The 17,766-nt window shown below is 41.1% G+C and overlaps 1 protein-coding gene across 9 annotated transcripts in view; it reads left to right on the top strand.

Annotated features, from left to right (window-relative positions):
• LRRFIP2 (LRR binding FLII interacting protein 2) overlaps window positions 1-17,766 on the top strand; it is a 125,707-nt gene that overhangs the window by 107,549 nt on the left and 392 nt on the right. For 7 of the 9 annotated variants that reach the window (XM_032792624.2, XM_032792618.2, XM_032792619.2 and 4 more), the window contains 6 exons: window positions 1,440-1,541; window positions 1,846-1,978; window positions 3,593-3,642; window positions 5,269-5,389; window positions 8,247-8,326; window positions 10,312-10,416. In XM_032792624.2, the coding sequence (XP_032648515.1) occupies window positions 1,440-1,541; window positions 1,846-1,978; window positions 3,593-3,642; window positions 5,269-5,389; window positions 8,247-8,326; window positions 10,312-10,416 (591 nt within the window). The remainder of the gene's footprint in view (window positions 1-1,439; window positions 1,542-1,845; window positions 1,979-3,592; window positions 3,643-5,268; window positions 5,390-8,246; window positions 8,327-10,311; window positions 10,417-17,766) is intronic. The other 2 variants (XM_032792623.2, XM_032792622.2) reach the window with 1 other exon arrangement.

The following is a 17,766-nucleotide window of genomic DNA, read 5'->3' as shown; positions in this document are numbered from 1 at the left end:
CATACAGTAGAACAGCAGAGTTACAAACACCAGAGCTAAACTGACCAGTCAACCACACACCTCATTTGGAACCAGACACACACATGAGGCAGCAGCAAAGACCCCTCCCAAAAAATAAAATAAATGCAGAACTGTGTTAAACATAAACTATTATCCAGAAGAAAAATGCTGCTTTCCCTTTATTTTTTAGTAAAGTTTCAAAGCTGTATTAAGTCAGTGTTCATTTGTAAACTTTTGAAAGAACAACCATAATGTTTTGTTCAGAGTTACGAACAACCTCTATTCCTGAGATGCTCGTAACTTTGAAGTTCTATTGTAGTAAATCTGAGAAGTGGAGAACATACAATGTGAAGCTGTTTACCTTCATTTCTTCCTTTATATCAGTCTATTCCTAAAGATTGATGCATGACAAAACCTTTTGTTAGATGAGTTTTCTTGGCAAATGTGTATTTACATTTGTGCAGTTGTCTCGTATCTGGGATTATTTATAATGCAGTTGTTGCATATTCAGGATTATTTATAGTGCATGTAGTAATTAACTTAAATAGAATGTTGTAGTGCTGCCTAATTGGCTGAGAATGTCTGGCTTAACTCTGAATAACGTAGCTCTATGAGATTGTTGTGTTTTCTGTTGTGACCCCTGTTGTGTTAATGTAGTGTTTGTGTTTCTAAAAATGTTTGTTAGTAACCAAACAGCTAAAATATTTATTCAAGTAACAGAGAAGCAGATAAGTAAAAATGGATAAAAGGAACTAAAATATACAGACCTTGATTGTAAGATTTCTACTCCATGCACCTGTAGAAGTCAGAGTAGTTAGTGTAATGGATATGGTATTCTATGGTTTCTACTAATTAAATCCCCAAGCATTTTGGCCTGTGAGAAAGATATGGAGTCTTGAGTGTTCAGTAGTAGTATGGTGGCCTGTTTAGTGGTAGTATACAATTTTTAGTAAATAAATGTATATCTGGACTGAAATAGATGTTTCTCCTAAAGCCAGAGGCAGGTATTTATTAAACTTAAGGTATTTTGACAAACACTTTGGTTATCACTAAGCTGGTCCCACGATGAGGGTTTTCTAGGATAGTTCAGCTAGACACAAATACTATGCAGAAAAGTCCATGCAGAGATTGCCTTAAAATGGACACATTTGGAAGGACTGTATTCATTTTGGTAAACAGTGTAATGAATCAAATGGTTGGATTGTACAGAGTTTGCCAAGCCTACTGTAGGTAGGTTGTTTTATGACAAGCATGCAGCACTGAGGCAAACATATGACTGTAAAAAGTAGCTATTGAAGTTGTACATATTATTTTATATCCCACTTCTCCTTTCTTTACTTTTATTCAAATTGCCTTATTTGTATAAAATCTCTCTACTGCCTATCATATTGCGCTCTCTCTTTGTGCCATTCTTTTTCTTGATATTTGCCTGTACCCAGGCCCTAGAAAGACAGAAAGAGTACTTTGATTCCATTAAGCATGAGCGAGATGAGCTCAGAGATGAGTTGGCTGACCTGAAGGAAACAATGAAGACAGAACAGGTATGTCAGTAGCAGTAGTATACAATAATACAAATACAGAAATGGGGGATCAACTATAGTCAACACAAAACAGAAAGCAGTATGTTACTACTCCAGTACATCCAAATATAGGTTTGACTCTGGTAATGACATAAGTAATACTGCTTGGTCCAAATATGGACCCAAACCCCCAATCCTCACATAATTTAAATGGAACATTTCCATTTGGTGTAACTGTTTCAGTCAAGTTGAAAACCCTTCAGAAAATGTAATTGGATAGAAAAAGGTTTCTTTTGTATGAGTGAAATTCCTTTTATTTTTTCAGAAACACGGGTTAGTTATAATCCCAGATGGTACTCCAAATGGTGACGTAAACCATGAACCAGTGGTTGGTACAATAGCAGTTGTATCGCAGGAAGCTGCTCAAGTCTTGGAATCTGCAGGAGAAGGACCACTAGGTAAAAATATATTAAATATATGACTTTTAAAGATTTTACTGGATTTTTGTTTCCCCCAGTATTCACATCCAAAATTGTGACTTTAGAACTATACACAGATATTTCCATTACTTATAAATTATGTGCTAGTGCCAAGCTGAATGCCCCTATCTTTGTCTAACCTAACAGCATATTTGTTGACTATATATAAAAAAAAAATAAAAAAAAAAAATTGTAGATGCAATGAGGACATCTGCAGTTGGTTAATTCTCATGGTCCAGTCTCCATTTTATTGTTTTTGAGGTAACTTTAGAGTGAACTAAGAAAACTAGGAAATAATTGGATAAAAATGCAGGATTAGTAAAGTGCTCTAACACATTTTCTTTGTTATGAAATAAATGTTTCTTTAAAACCATGAACTATTTAAAGAGCCCATTTGTGAAAGAAGTCATACGTACAAGAAATAGGAGTGTATATTGTGTCCTGTCATTTCCTTTGAAATGTTTTTATGCTGTCTTCATGCAAATTGATTGTATCTCTTAACTGCTTAGAACAGAAGGGTTTGCTCTAGTTCCAGTTAGCACAGTCAAACTACTACTGTATGTGGACAAAGTTAGGGTTCTGTTCCCAGGCTCCTGGTTAATTTTGTTTTCCTAGCTAAACTGCACAAATTGTTTTTTCATTACTTAGTACACAAGGAAACATCCTTATATGTTGGTACATGTAGTGTATACATTTTAAATGGAAGACTACATGTTTTTTGTTTTAAACCATTTATTTAATAAATAGTCCTGATATTACCCAGTCATGTTGAAATGGACAGAAAGAATTGTTAATACTCTTATTTGGTACTTCTGACACACTGTTGGTTGTTTACATTATTTTTAAAATAATTCTCTAAGAAACTGAGAACTTGCTAGACCTATTCTTATTTTAGTACTGACCGAGTGGGAGGGTATGTTCTAGTGGTTAATGATCTTCTGGATAAGTTAATTTATTTTAGCTTCAGTTTAGGCCATTAACCAAGCGACTGTTTGTATTCTAGTAACACAATATGATAGGTGCTCTGCAAACCTAGGGAGGCACAGTCCCTTCTTTGAAGAGCTTGCAATCTGAAAGATAAGATAGAAATAAAGGGCTGGGGAAAGGAGTGCACATACTGGTAAAATGGTTATAGCAGTAACTAGCCATGTCTTGAGTATTTTTACTAAAGTGAGTATTTTTAGGAAGTGGGAGATGGTTTTGTTTTATTAAATGTATAAATTATCCCCAGTTGTCCCTCAGCCATTCATTAACTACCAGGAATTGCCTGTCTCACATGTCTTTATTGCTGCTAAACTTTTTATATATTAAAAAGTAAAGAAAATAATTACCTTTTTATATGTTACAAGGATATATTTGAACTGCATGTTGCTGTGAATATAGTGATGTTTGATGTATAGATGTTTGCTACCCTTTAGGGAGTACAATAAACCATAAGAACTCAAATGATCATTTTCAGTGTGTCATTAAATTCACAGCATTTGCTCAGTTTAAAAAATATTTTTATTTTTAAGCTTAATGAAAATAAAAAAAACATTACATTTTTGGTTTTAAATCCATCTGTTTTTTAATTGAGATCTTTGGTTCTTTTAGATGTTCGGCTACGAAAACTGGCTGAGGAAAAAGAGGAATTATTGTCACAGGTAGAGATGTGGGTTTTTTTCATAAATATTCTGTAAAGGGATAGGTTAGGTTTAAAAAAGTGTTGCTGAAAAAATGTTAGTACATTAATAATAAATAAAAAGCTGCTACACCTGTATGTAAAACAAACTAAATCAAAATATTAGCTTTAATAAAACTTCCATCTTTGTTGATGGTCAGCCAAAAACTACTAAGCTCCTCCCTTTGGTGCCCTGAACAGCATGAACTTGGTCTTATGCAATAGCTAGAGTGGTGGATTCTTCAAGCTGGCTCCCTTATGGTTGTTCTGAGTGGTCCTAATTGGAAGTATATATGGATCTTTGTGAAGGTGCTTCCTACCTCTCCTTTTTTATACTAACATTGTGCTGTATGATTGACTCATTTGCCTCTTACCATTACAGATAATCATTGATCAGTGATGGTTATATGAAATCAAGTAGCTATTTATTCATTCTTTCTCTTATTTCTTTTTATAAAAGCAAGAAGAAGTTACTAATATATATTAACTAATATATATTAAAATCTTACAAGGTTTGGGAGTCATTTTTGAACGGTACCAGTATGGCTGACTCGAGAGAAAGCAGAAGCCAGGGTTGTTATGTGTGTGAGAGATCTGTCCAGGACAAGAGTACTCAAACTTTTCCATACCACAGAGTTTCTCTTGGATAATCTGTCCTCCCGTGTTGTGATTCTTTCAGTTTATCATCACAATATTCCTGTGATAACTACAGTTAGTTAAAAGGAAAAATATTATGAATATTAGCTTTTAATGCAGTTTAGCAACTAGAAAAGAGGAGGTAGTTGGTGACTAGCAAGTGACCAGTGAACCACCAGCAGGTGTTCTTCAGACTAATAAGCCACAGACCACAGTTTGTGAATTTGTGGTCTAGGGGAAGGCACGGAATATAGCTGCACAGGACACAGAACTAGCCATTCTTATCAGCCTTTGTTTTCATTGAGAGTGTACCAGATACCTTATTTTTAATATTCAGATGAATATCAAATAACTTGATGTTTTGGGCTCAAGCCAAAACAGGAGCCAAATACTGGCTAGACCATAAAAATACAATCACTTTTTAGAGCATGGTAGTTGTAAAAATCATTCTGTTTTGAGATGGCTCATGTAAACTCTTGTTTGTGAGATTCAGACTCCCTACACCATTCCACTCAGCTGTGGTGGAGTTTTCCAATAGTGTAGAGCAAAGATAAGATCTCCTACCTTCTTTATCAGCCCCCCACTATAGGGGACATGGCTGGGCATTTCTTACATACTGATGAGCCCTGACTTCCGGAAATACCTGTAGGAACTGCTGGCATGTAACACAAAGTTAAGCTGCTTTTGAGACTACTCTACCTCTGCACAGGTGACCAGTTGGGCAGCCATCACTTCTGAGAATGAGGGAAGAGGTACATCATAATGCTGGCTTTGCCCTGGTTGCCTTTGAATATCCTGGGATCTGAGCATAGTTTTTATAAACTTTTAGAAATGTAAAGTGTGCATGAAAAATTCCATACACAGAGCTCAATTGGCATCTTATGCTGAGAATCATAATGAAGGGGAAAATGTTTTGTGGTCACAATATAACTTCTAGTAGATTACTCTGCACAATATGACATTTTAATTTCAGATTAGGAAACTGAAGCTGCAACTGGAAGAGGAACGACAGAAAAACTCTAAAAATGATGGCACAAATCCAGATATGACAGGATTAGAGAATGGTTCTGATTTGCAGTTAATTGAAATGCAGAGTAAGTATACATTTATTTATATTTTTATATATATGCACACACACACGATTTTAAAATTATTTTTGTTGGCAAACTCTTCTCAGTACATTCCTCAATATACAATAGTTAATAAAAGGTCTGTGATTGTTTTTGGAGCTTAATAAAATTTTTGACAAGTTAATTTTTCTTAGTTGACAACTTCACCTAACTTTGATATAAATATTTGCCAAATTTCATTATTAGATAGAATTTCACCTGAATTATTTTGCTAGTATTTTCCCCTGGTTTTTATCGTGTTGAAGCTTGATCTACTAACTCAGTCTGAAAGACACTGTCACTATCTGCAGCAAACAAAACTTATTAAAATCCTGCCCAACATTCATTTTCATTTCATACAAACTGACCAGGCTAGCTTAAGTCTGAGCAAGCAAACTGTTTCTCCCTTGCTGTCAGCACCCATAAGGGGCTGCTAATCATTGACAGGACAGTCATTTGAGAGAGGTGCCAAAGCTATCTTAAGCAGAGCTGTGGTTGTGTCAGTTGGCAATTTGAGCTGTACCACCAAAAATGATGTACAAACCTGTAGGAAATTCTTTCTTTTCTTTCTCAGATTTGTCTTGTCAAGCAAATTCAAGCTTTATTCTGCTTTTTGGTCAAATGCTTTTTCAGATCTCTGTGCTCAACCTCCAGAATTTATATTTACATTAGGATTCTTATCCTTAAACCAGTCTTAATATAGTGATTCTGCTTTTCAAGGAGATAATCTGTTGGTGGTGAGATGGTTTGTTGATGTTACCAATTATTTTGATTGTCCATTGTCTGTCTGAAATGCACATTTTAAAGTGTCTATATCTTGGGGTTATGAAGTGATTAATGCAGGCTTGGTGTCTTCAGTCTCTTATAATGGGTCTGCTGTCATATGTGAAAGATAGGATCATTATTCTAGCTTCTTTACTCTCCAAGAGAAGAGAATCTAAAAAGAATATTTCCACGACAAAAGAGTCCTGGATATAGTAGTGTTCTTTGAACAGTGGTCCCTCTGTTTCACATCTGGGCTATGCATGTGTACGATGCGCCTAAGTCTGGAATTTTTTAGTAAGCAGTGTCCATCCGTAGCATTTGTTCTGCTCTGAACCAAAAGTATAAGGAATGGTGCAACACACCTCCCATTCCTTCTTGTTGCCATGAAGTCTGAGGGAGTTTTCTGTCCTCTCAGCTCCTTTTGCTACTGTGTCCTTTCTGTAAATATACTATAATTCGTTTGTTTTTAGTATTCTTCTTCTTTTTAAACTCTAGTATAGTAGAGTTAGTTGTGCCCCCTTTTTCCGCATTCTGCAGAATTTCCCCCTCTGCCCCGCCCAGGAAGGCTGAGATTGTCCCAAGTTCAAAACTTGTGTTTCCTGCCCTAGCTCTTTTTCTGTGAGCAATCAATATCAGTGCGCCTCTGGGTGAGTATCATATCTCAGCCATGTATAGTATTTGCTGCTCCTTCTCCCCAGAACTCAGAGGGTCAGGAAAAGAAAAGGTGATGAGACCCCAGTCAGATCCAGGCTGGGAAGATCCCCCTGTACAGCAGCCTCATCGGACAGGAAGTATCCCTCTGAGCACAAACTTGGGAGTTGAAGCCAAGAATTCTAAGCTGAAGAAAAGGCTTCCGATGAGAGTAAGATGCATGGTCATAAGTATAGGGATAAACTGTCTTCATCCAAAACTGCCCCGAAGAGAGAGCATCACTCCCCGACCCCACCAAAGACAGGAGAGCCTATGCGCACAGACACTAAAAATTTAGGCCTGAGTAAATCTTCTTAGCAAGAGAAAGTGACACATAAGGGTACCTGTTCTGGTACCGGTTCCGATGTCCAATGCACAGGACAAACATTCTCCAGAACAGATGCACTGCCTAGACTAACACAGGCCCAGAAGGATCCGACTTCTACTGTGACCAGGGAAGCTACAGATCCAATGGTAGCACCAATGTACTCACCATCCACCTCCAGGTGGTCTGAGACCTATGTCTCCCTATCCTCATATTCATTTGCTTTCTCTTTCTGTCTGACACACACACACACCATCTCTATTCAGAGATGTTACTTCAAAAGAGGGAGGCTATTCCTCGTCTCCTATCTGCAAGTCTCTGTACAAAATCATTGGTACTGTTATGTACTGCTGGTGATCTGGTGTTTTCTTACAATGAGTCAAAAGCTCCTCAGGAGACTCTGTGGTACCAAGCAAAGATGGCCCTGCACAGAAACCCTAGAACATCAGGGTTATGTCTTCTGGCCAGGCATGATTTGCCAAGGGACAGGTGGTAGCCTGTGCCATGGGTAGAGATACGTAGGGCAGCTACCTGAAGCTCCTTGCACACCTTCAGAAGACGTTACACTTTGGCCCAATCTTCTGTTATAGATACAGCTATGGAGACAGCAGTATTAGCTATCACATCTGCATCCTTGCAAACACCTCTTGTTTGAACATTGCTTGTTAATCTCTCACCTGTGGAATATAGGTAGGGACTATCACTTGAAGAAGAAACGGAGGTTATTTACCTGTAACTGGATGTTCTTTGAGCTGTGTGGTCCCTATCTGTTTTCCATTATCTGCTCTCTGTCATGGATTATCTGGATTTGGAGCATGAGGAGAGCTACAGCACGTGTGGACCAGTGGGGCACTGCTTACTAAAAAAAATTCCAGACTCAAGTGCATGGTGCGCATATGTAGCCACATGTGGAATATGGACCACACATCTCAAAGAACCTCCAGTTACAGGTAAGTAACCTCTATTTCTCAATGGAGTCATATTTTAAATTCATTTGAATTAAAATAGGAATTGCTTATTAGTGACACTTCATGAATTTCTTAAATGTCTGATTTTATTTAGGAGATGCCAACAGACAAATAAGTGAATACAAATTTAAGCTTTCAAAAGCTGAACAAGATATAACTACCATGGAACAAAACGTAAGTGTATCTGTGTTTAGATTTTTTTATATAGTAAATTTAAGTAAGTCACTGAGATTTTTATGCATAGTATACTCTAGTTATAAGATCATTTTTCTCAGATGTAGATTCCAAAACTGATTCTTCATATCTGTTGTGTGATTCACCATAATGGCTTTACCAGCAGCACTAAATTCATACTTGTGTTACCATTTTCTTACAAATCAATACTTCTTCATAACCTTACCACATTTTTTACTGTGTAAACTGGATTGCTTTCTTAAATTACTATCTATGCAAAAGGTACCCTTGACTTAGGGAGATAAAGAAAATTAGATAGTCTTATGTAGTAAACAAGGCAGTAATTTACTTGAGAAACTCTTCTGGGTTTCCATAGTTTATAAATAGCAAAATAAGTGAATGCTCTGAGAGCAAATTAGGCCTTGGCTACACTTGAGAGTTACAGTGCAATAAAGCCACCCAGAGCGCTGTACCTCACTCCCCGCCCACACTGGCAAGGCATGTACAGCACTGTTTCTCCATGGCTACAGCGCTGCCGGTACTCCACCTCCCCAAGAGGAATAACAGCTGTTGTGTAGTGGCTGAGACGCTGCTGCTCCAGTGTAAACGGGGAGTAATGTTATTACGCAGTGACTGACCTCCAGAAACTCTCCATAATCCTTCTAAGTGAAGCTTCCTCTCTTGATTTTGTTGTGAACTCCAGATGGGGAAGTGCCCTTTCAAAGGTCCATTTTGGGGGCTGCTCAGACACAGCTACTGTTTGCTTTGAATGAGTGAGAGGCAGGCAGGGGGCTCTGTTTGGAGTGCCAACAGCTAATGTTTGCTTGAAGAGAGACGGGGTGTGTGGGGGGGTCCGTTTTGGCGAGTGGCTTCTTATCAGGTCTGTGAGAAAAAAACAAATAGCTGCTGTTTGCTTTCAGTGAGTGAGAGAGGGGTGGGAGAGGGATTGGAACTTACAAGGCAGCGTCCTGACACACACTCTTTCCCATGCTCCCTGTCACACTCCACCCCATCCCCACTGCCCTTTTGAAAAGCATGTTGCAGCCACTTGAATGCTGGGATAGCTGCCCATAATGCACAGCTCCCCATAATGCACAGCTCCCAATGCCGCTGCAAATGTGGCCACGACAGTGCACTGTTAGCTGGCAGTGTGGACAGATTGCAGCGCTTTCCCTACTCAGCTGTACAAAGACAGGTTTAACTCACAGCGTTGTACCGCTGCTAGTGTAGCCATACTCTTAAGAGTATGTTTCAGTAAAAGGGGATTACTTCAGCACTTGGCAAATAATTGAGTTACACTGTGCAATTCTGTAAATGCTTTTTACCACTATGCTACATATTTGATTTCATTACTCTGTGAACTGTTGTAGAACATCAACAGGTCATAACTCTTGCATTTGAACTAGAGGGTAGTGAGTGAGCTTTAAAGCTAGGGTTCCTATTCACATTTTGTTTGGCACTCCATCCCCCTTTGTTACAGAGCTGGGCTTGGACTCATGACCTCTCACATCATACCCTGACCCACTGCTGTGTCTCACCTCTCTTGTTTCCACTGCCTCTATTTCCCAGTTTACTCTCCCTTACTTCTATCTTCCTCTCCCAGTTTTCCCACTCTCCCTGCCGCCAGTGCTCTTCCATTCTCCTCAATCCACTCCCTGCTATCTCCCCCTGAAGAGTGACACAGTGGGGCCTTCTCTGGTGTTTCTGCCTTCCATGAGTCTCCCTTCTTTCTGTTTCCCTGTTCTTTAAACCCCAATGTTTCCCTTTCTCTGCAATCTCAGCTGCTTCTGCACATTAACACTCACTATCTTCTCTCCTGCTAAGGGTGCGACAGATAATGCAGGGAACAGTGCTGCGGAGTGCCACATAGGGGAGAGGAGAAGGACAGACAGGTGGGTAGCCCATCCTATTAAAAAACAGTCACAGTCTTTTTTTTTTTTTTTTTTCCCTGTTTGTTTGTTTTTGGTGGTTTACTTGGTTTGCAGATTGGAAGACTTGAAGGACAGGTGACAAGATATAAATCTGCAGCAGAGAATGCAGAAAAAGTGGAAGACGAACTCAAAGCAGAAAAGAGGAAACTTCAGCGAGAGGTAATCACTCCATTTTCCTTTCAAAGTAAACATGATGGCATTTTCATTAGTAAAACCAAATGCCTATGAACATTTAATCTTTGTAACTGTTATGGGACTAATTCTGTGAGCAGTCTGTTGGCTTTCAACATGGGGTAAAAACTACAAATGATCATATGTAGAGAACTTTTTCTTCAGTATGATGTCTCATGCACCTGAGGTTGGCCCAATGTATTTCACGAACATTTCTTTTCTGACTGCAGCTGACAGAGGAGTTCTGCAGAATCTGCAAGCATTTCACTAGCAGTTATCTTGGCTTACAGCAATGCTCTCCTGTTCTGCAGCAGCAGCCTCTCCTCTGAACCCTTTTCTCTAAGTTCTTGGACGTGCTCCTTATAATATTTTATCATCCTCCTCATTGCGTTGGTTCCTTGAATGAGTTATGTCCATATCCATTGTTGCCACCTTTTTATCTTTGCTGTCAAATTAGAGCCAACCTGAGAGCACTGGTAAATAGTTTCTTATCTGTGCATTGACAGCCTGCTTTTTTATTATTTTCCCCTGCAGTTGAAGCAACAAGATACTTGACCTCCTGAGCTTCTGAAGCCCTTGTCTTCATTGAGGCCTTGACTTATTCCACCTTTGTTTGTGCTTTGTTCCCAGTCTGGAGCATGTTACATTGTGAACGTCATTGCGCTCTCTCTGACTCACTAAGTACTGTCTTCTTCCAGTTTCAGACCGTGACTCTTTGAGAGACAATTCCAAACTGTATAATGTTTTGTTTTTTAGTTACTACTTTTAAGGTATGGTAGAAAGGCGGCCACCTAATAACTTCAAAAAGCTTCTGGACTGTAATTGAGCCCTGTTACTCAGCAGCAGGCACTATTACTGCATTGTCTGGCAATGACCAGGGTGAGAGATGTCACCCTGGAATATTAGGTCTCAGAGTATGTCTGCACTGTACCTGGGAGCGTGGACCCTGCAAGTTGGGCAGGCTTGGACTTGGGTGGTTAGCCCAAGGTGCCACATCCACACTACTACGTTTAGCACACTTGTGTGAAGCTAGCAAGAGTCTGTCTACCTGTGCTGGGATTCTTGCTCCTAGCTACAGTGTAAACACTTCTTGGGATCTAGTGATCAGAGGACTTTCAGGAAGTTTCTCTGGAACATCAGACTGTTCCTGGGAGATCTGACTGAAGTGTTAAAGGCTCGATTTCAGAGCAAAGACCAGAGTGTGTCTCTAAGCTAAACTTCAACCTTTGCCTGAATGCTTCACGCTTTATATGTTCTGCCAAAGCTGCTCCTCATGGGAGGCATTATGTCTGCCGAAGCACCTGATAGAAATCAACCAGTTCAGTTTACCTCTCTGAGTTGTCTACGTGGGTAACTGAGCCAAATGGGTTCTAAGATGTAGCAGCAGTAGAGGAGGATACTCTTTAGTTTACTTTAAGGGTCTCAGCTATTTCCAGCTCTGTCTCAAACTTCCTATGTAACTTGGGGAAAGTCATTTAAACACTCAGTGCATTTATTCCCTATCTGTAATTGGAGATAATTGAGAGATTAAATCCATTAGTGTTTGTAAAGTGCTTAAATAGGAGAGAGTCCATCTATTTACCTCTTAACATGAAGATGTTCTTTGAGTAGATACAGCCATGTATTCCACTCAGATGTATGTGTGCCCAGCACACTGGCACCAGATAATTTTGCTTAGTAGTACCTGTAGAGGGGTGACGATTGTGGCTATTGCCTCTCCTTTGACTGTATGAGATGGCACCACCCCACCTCCCCCAGTTCCCTCTTAGCACCTGTGGCTGGAGTTAGAGCTCTGTGTGGTTTTTATTTCTAATTCCTCTATTTAGTGACTCTGTTCTCTGATTGTATATAGTTAACTAACTTACCTACAGGTACTAATTTAAGTTTTCCCTGGTGATGTCCTCACTAGTATTTAAACTTTGTCCATCATATGTCGGTAAACTCGGAGGTTGTACCGTATGACTGGAGAATTGCTAACATAGTTCCTATTTTTAAGAATAGGAAAAAAAGTGATCGGGTAACTATAGGCCTGGTTAGCTTGACGTCTTTCGTATGTTAAAGTCTTGGAACTTTTAAGGAGAAAGTAGTAAGGACTTGAGTCAATGGTAATTGGACGAATTGCACATGGATTACTAGTATGAATCGGTCTGCCAACCAACCCCTTGATCTTTCCTGCTTTGAGAAGGTGGACACATTACTTAGACAAGGAAATGGGGTGACTATTCTACCTCATTCAGTAAGGATTTGACACGGGTCCACCATGGGGAACTTGTTTTTTGGTTTTTTTTAAAAAAATTTTTGGGGGGGGGAGGGAAGAAAAATAAAAGATTAGGTGAATATGAAGTTGTTAAGTGGATAAGAAACTGTTAAAGGGAGGAACTTCCGCCGGTTCGTACTGAGGTTTTGAACGTAGGCTGGAGAGTTATAGTTGGAAGTCCCTAGATCGTTTTGGGACCCATCATATTTACCTTTTATTATTGACCTTGGCACAAACGAGCAGGAATGGTTCTGCTAATTACAGTTTTGGCACGGATTGACAAGTTTGGGGGGGGTATTGCTCAAAGCGAAGGACCGGGGGTGATACATATTACAGGAACGCAATTTTAACCACCTGTAAATACTGATAAATATAAGGATGAACATAAATAGGCAAAAGTGACAAAGATCCGATGCCATTAGGATTTAATATAAGAATTTTAGAATACTTTGGGGACGCGAGCAGTGGAGCAACAGAGCACGAGAAGGGACCTTGGGTTGTATGTTAGAAGCAGGGTATGAGCCGCCAAATCACATGGCGCGTTAAAAAAGCACAATGCGTTTTAGGGCATACAGGCGAAGGTATTTTTTTCCCGCAGAGATAGGAGTGAGTAGTACCGTATGTAAAGCGCTGGTGGACCCCACCTGGAAATTTCTGTGTGCCAGTTTTTTTGTTCTCATGTTTACAGGATGAATAAACTGAACAGGGATTCAGAGATGGGCTATCTAGATGATCGGAGGAAATGAAAACCTCCTTATGAAAGGAGACTAAAGACTGGCTTGTTTAGAGCCTACCAAAAGAAGCCCGGGGGATAGCTTGCCATTAAACTATATCAAGATTAAGACGTGAGAGGAGAGGAATTATGACTTGCTTAGTACTAATGTAGAAGCACAGGACCAATGTACAAACTGGATTATAAGTTATAGACTATGAATTAGACAAGATTCTACCATTAGGGAGCTGAGTTCTGGAACAAGCCTTCCGAGAACTTGGAGCAAAAGAACTTTATCGCTTTACAGACTAAGCTGTGATAAGTTGAATTTGGAGGATGAATAATGGATTTAATTGGGCAATTGATCTTGGTATTAGCACTCAATGGTCTGTGGGTTGTTGATGGATTGTGAGATCTGAGTTTACGCAAGACAGAATATATTTCCCTGGGGCTGGTGAATCTTGCGACCCACATTGACTTCAGGGGTTAAGCTGATAGCCATATTTGGTCAGAAGGAAATTTTCACTCCAGTACGGATTGGCAGGGCCCTTAGGTTTTCGCTCTTCCTCTGCGCCTGGGGGCATGGGTAACACTGCTTCGTGATTTCCTAACCTCATGAGGTCTTCAACTACCACAATTGAGAACTTCAAATAACTCAGTCATGGGTTACGGGTTGTTATAAAAGTGGATGGGTAGGGTTCTGTGGCCTGCTTTGTGCAGGAGGTCAGACTAGATGATCATATTGGTCCCTTCTGACCTACGAGTCTATATGTGGAGGCGATCCCCAACAACGATCCCCACACACAGTGCTTGCTGTGTCTAGGCAAAGCCCATGTCAAAGAGCAGTGCTTGCTTTACAGATTACTCATGAAATGGACTGAAGTGGCAAGGGGTCTTCAACTGAATCAGCATCTGCTCAAACACACCATGCAGCCTACTTTGGCACCAAGGCCCTCCTCAGATTGGAGATCGTCCCCAGGTGTGAGAAGTGCTGCTGATTAGCATCCTGAGCTGGTGCCTCTCCAAAGAGGCTGAGGAGCCATTCCCTGTTGAGTGTGTGGAGGAAAAGGCCACTGGGAGCTGCAGGGGGCTGTGCCTGCGGATGATCAACGTCCGCAAAATGTCTCACAGCCTGCAATTGTATTACTCTGATGGGCCACAGGTTGCCCATCACTAGTCTACACCACTCCAGGCACTGGAAGTGACAGAGACATGCACTTTGCTGGAAGTACCATTTTCACCACTGGCACCACCCCTCTTGTCATTCTGGGCTACGGACAAGTCAGTCCAGCTGTTTGCACCCTCAGGGATGGCCCCACAGCCATACCCTGAAGCCCAGGATCCCTTGGTGTCCAAGTTGAGATCTTTCTCTTCCTGTTCCTTGGATGAGGGCCCTTCATGGAGTGCTGTTGGTACCAGGACTGGTGTTCATCTCGTGGTCAGGACGGAGACCCCTGGCCTGGCCACCAGAGCCCTATCTATACCAGTGGCCTCCATGGGACTCTCCTCAGTCATGGAAGTCCTGCTCCTCAGCCTGCCTGAAGCTGAGATCACCAGCCCATCTGTAGTGGTGACTATCGATCGGCCACAGATCCAGGCACTGGTGAGGCTTTACCTCGGAGCCTCCCGAATTGTCTCGTCCAGGCTGGTCAGCCCTGGACCAAGATCTGGCTTAGGCACACTCAACTGCCTTATCCTCATCCCTGAACAATTCTGTGGGGCCATGCTCTTCCTTCCCTTCAGTACTGGAGAATTTCAAGGCATATTGGGACCTGTTGTGGTGGCTGCCTCCCTGGGTATTCAAGCAGAGTTCCTGTAGGTGAACATCCACAAGTTAGTGGATATCCTGCAGCTGTCTGCCCCTGGGAGAGTCATTCCCCCTGTTAACATTGTGCTCTATGAGCCTACTAACATCCTCTGGAGCACACTAGCTATAGTACCACCTGCTGCTAAGCACATGGAAAAGTGCTGCTTTGTTCTTGTGCAGGGATTTGCAGGTTTGTTTGTTTTTTTATTTCCATCCAGCCCCAAGCTCCTTGGTGGTAACAGTTGTGAATGAGAGCCCAATGGGGCAGGTGTAAGTCCACTCCCAAAGAGAAGGACTCTAAGAGCATGGACCTGATGGGAAGGAAGATTTCCACCTCCTCTTTCTTGCGGATGCGAATTGCTAATCAGCAAGCATTGCTGTCTGAGTACAACTTTGTCAACTGGATGGCTGTGTCCAAATCTGCAGACCAGCTGACCAAGGCCTTGAGGGAGAAATCTTGGGCATTTGTCACTGAAGGCTACTTGGTGGCTAAAATGGCTTTGCAGTCTGTGCTGGATATGACTAATTCTTCAGCCAGAGTGATGGTTTCTGCCGTGACCATGAGGAAGTCGTCTTGGCTGCAGAATTCTTGCATTACTCCCGATGTCTAGCAGGCCACTGAAGATTTGCCCATCACTGGTCAGGAGCTATTCTTGGATAAAACCAACAAGATTCTGCACTCCTTTGAGGACTCTGCGGCTACTCTTTGGTCCTTGGCAGTGTATACAGTGGTGGTGCAGAGATTCCATCACGGCATTCAACAGCAACTGTGGTGTCATTTGCAGTGCACATTTGGGCAGCCTCTCTCTCCCTCAAGACAGCGAGACTACCCCAGAAAGGCCATAGATCCCTCAGAAGGAATACAGACTTCAGGTATAGGTTTCCTTTGATGTTGGCTATATATATCTCCACATGTGGAATAAACAAGAGCAGCTGAATCTGGCATTGATATTATAGATATGTATAGCTCTGATCATCAGGCCTTCATACAAAGATATAGCAGAAATTGAGGATCTATCAGCTGAAAGTGGAGGCAAATCTAATGAATGCCAAAGAAACTAAAACCATCCTTAGTTTCCTCAGGTCTTTGGCTCTGTCTTTAATCCAACCTCTTATCACTATGACAGAGGGAGCAACTGATGAGTACCTTCTAAGAATCCAATGTGTTCAGGTGTGGACATTTTTATAGTCAGAGTGCCTTGTCTCTTTTGGCCTAGAACCCCTTACCATGAGCAGTGAAAACCTCCAAGTTTTTTTACAAGTTCCTGAGCCTGTAGTCAGCCTGCCAATCTCATCCTTGAAGGATGTTCCAATGGGAGGAAGACTTAATTTTCTTTTTAATCTTACCACCACCTTGAGTTCCCTTAGACACATGGTTCCTCAGCAGGACTGCAACTCAGAATGCCCATGAATTTAATACCACCAGAAAGAAACGTTACAGGAAATCCAAACCCTCATGGCTACAAAAAAAAAAAAAGTGATAGAAGAAAGACTATATTCAGGTATTTCATTATGTTTAAAATGCATGGGTCTGAGCCCTCCTGTCAGATATCAAATTTCTTAATGTGCATTTTCTCAGAGTTAAGAACGTCGTCTCTAGGAATCATGCCTCTTTCAAAGTGTCTGGCTACATGCTCTGGGCCTGACAATTACCTACTGTCTACCCACGGGGAGACAGATAAAGCACAGGATAGTTCTCAGAGTTGTTAAGAGGGAGATGGCAAAGACAAATTTTGGGTATTGCTTTTATTCTGCTGTCCACACTGCATATATTCCAGAAATTTTTAGAAGAAACCTCACCTTTTACGCAAAGTGAAATGGGTCCCCTTAACCTGGACCAGTTGGGTGATCAAGAGCTATGCTGTGGCAGGAATCAACGGATCAGTCTGTGCCATCATGAGAATGGTAGAACCTTTAGTGTTCAAGATAAACTAATCAGTCCCATGTCCTCCCAGACAATTGTAGGCAGTGCAAAGCTTTCTTTGTCAGGAGGGAGTACAGAATTCTACCATACTGAGCTGATCATTCTGTCAAAATTTTGGGGGAGCAAACTCTCCCTCTATAGTGTTCAAGTGCACGGGGACCCCTATATACCAGTACACAGTGTGGAGATGTACCAGTATGCAAATCTCCAATGCCTACTGCATAGGGAGCCAACTAAGATTGCATTAAACTGTGCTAGCCAATGGGCTGGAATGGGAGCTGCTGTACAAGGTATGAGGATTCCTATCCCTGCCATCTCAGATGTCTGCTCATCAGCTGGCTCAGTTATTGAGGATGACGCAGGACTTTGCCCCAAGGGAGTAGTTGTAATATGAAGCTCTGGGTGCTCAACTGCTCAGAAATGAATATACACCTTTATTTTTAAAGTATTTCTAGATTATGCTAATATCAGCAATTGAGTGAGTTCTGCTTCCTTTGGATACAATGTAACAGCTGCATAGTCAGTCAGCCGGGTTCCATTTTTCTTGACCTAACTGACAGTCTTATAAAGAACGTAATCAAGACTTTCAACGGAGAAAATTGGGTTGTGATCCTAAACAAAAAGTTCATCTTAGTTTT

Source organism: Chelonoidis abingdonii, chromosome 2, assembly GCF_003597395.2.
Source record: "Chelonoidis abingdonii isolate Lonesome George chromosome 2, CheloAbing_2.0, whole genome shotgun sequence".
Classification (NCBI taxonomy): Eukaryota; Metazoa; Chordata; order Testudines; family Testudinidae; genus Chelonoidis; species Chelonoidis abingdonii.
This window is presented reverse-complemented; position numbering and strand designations above follow the sequence as displayed.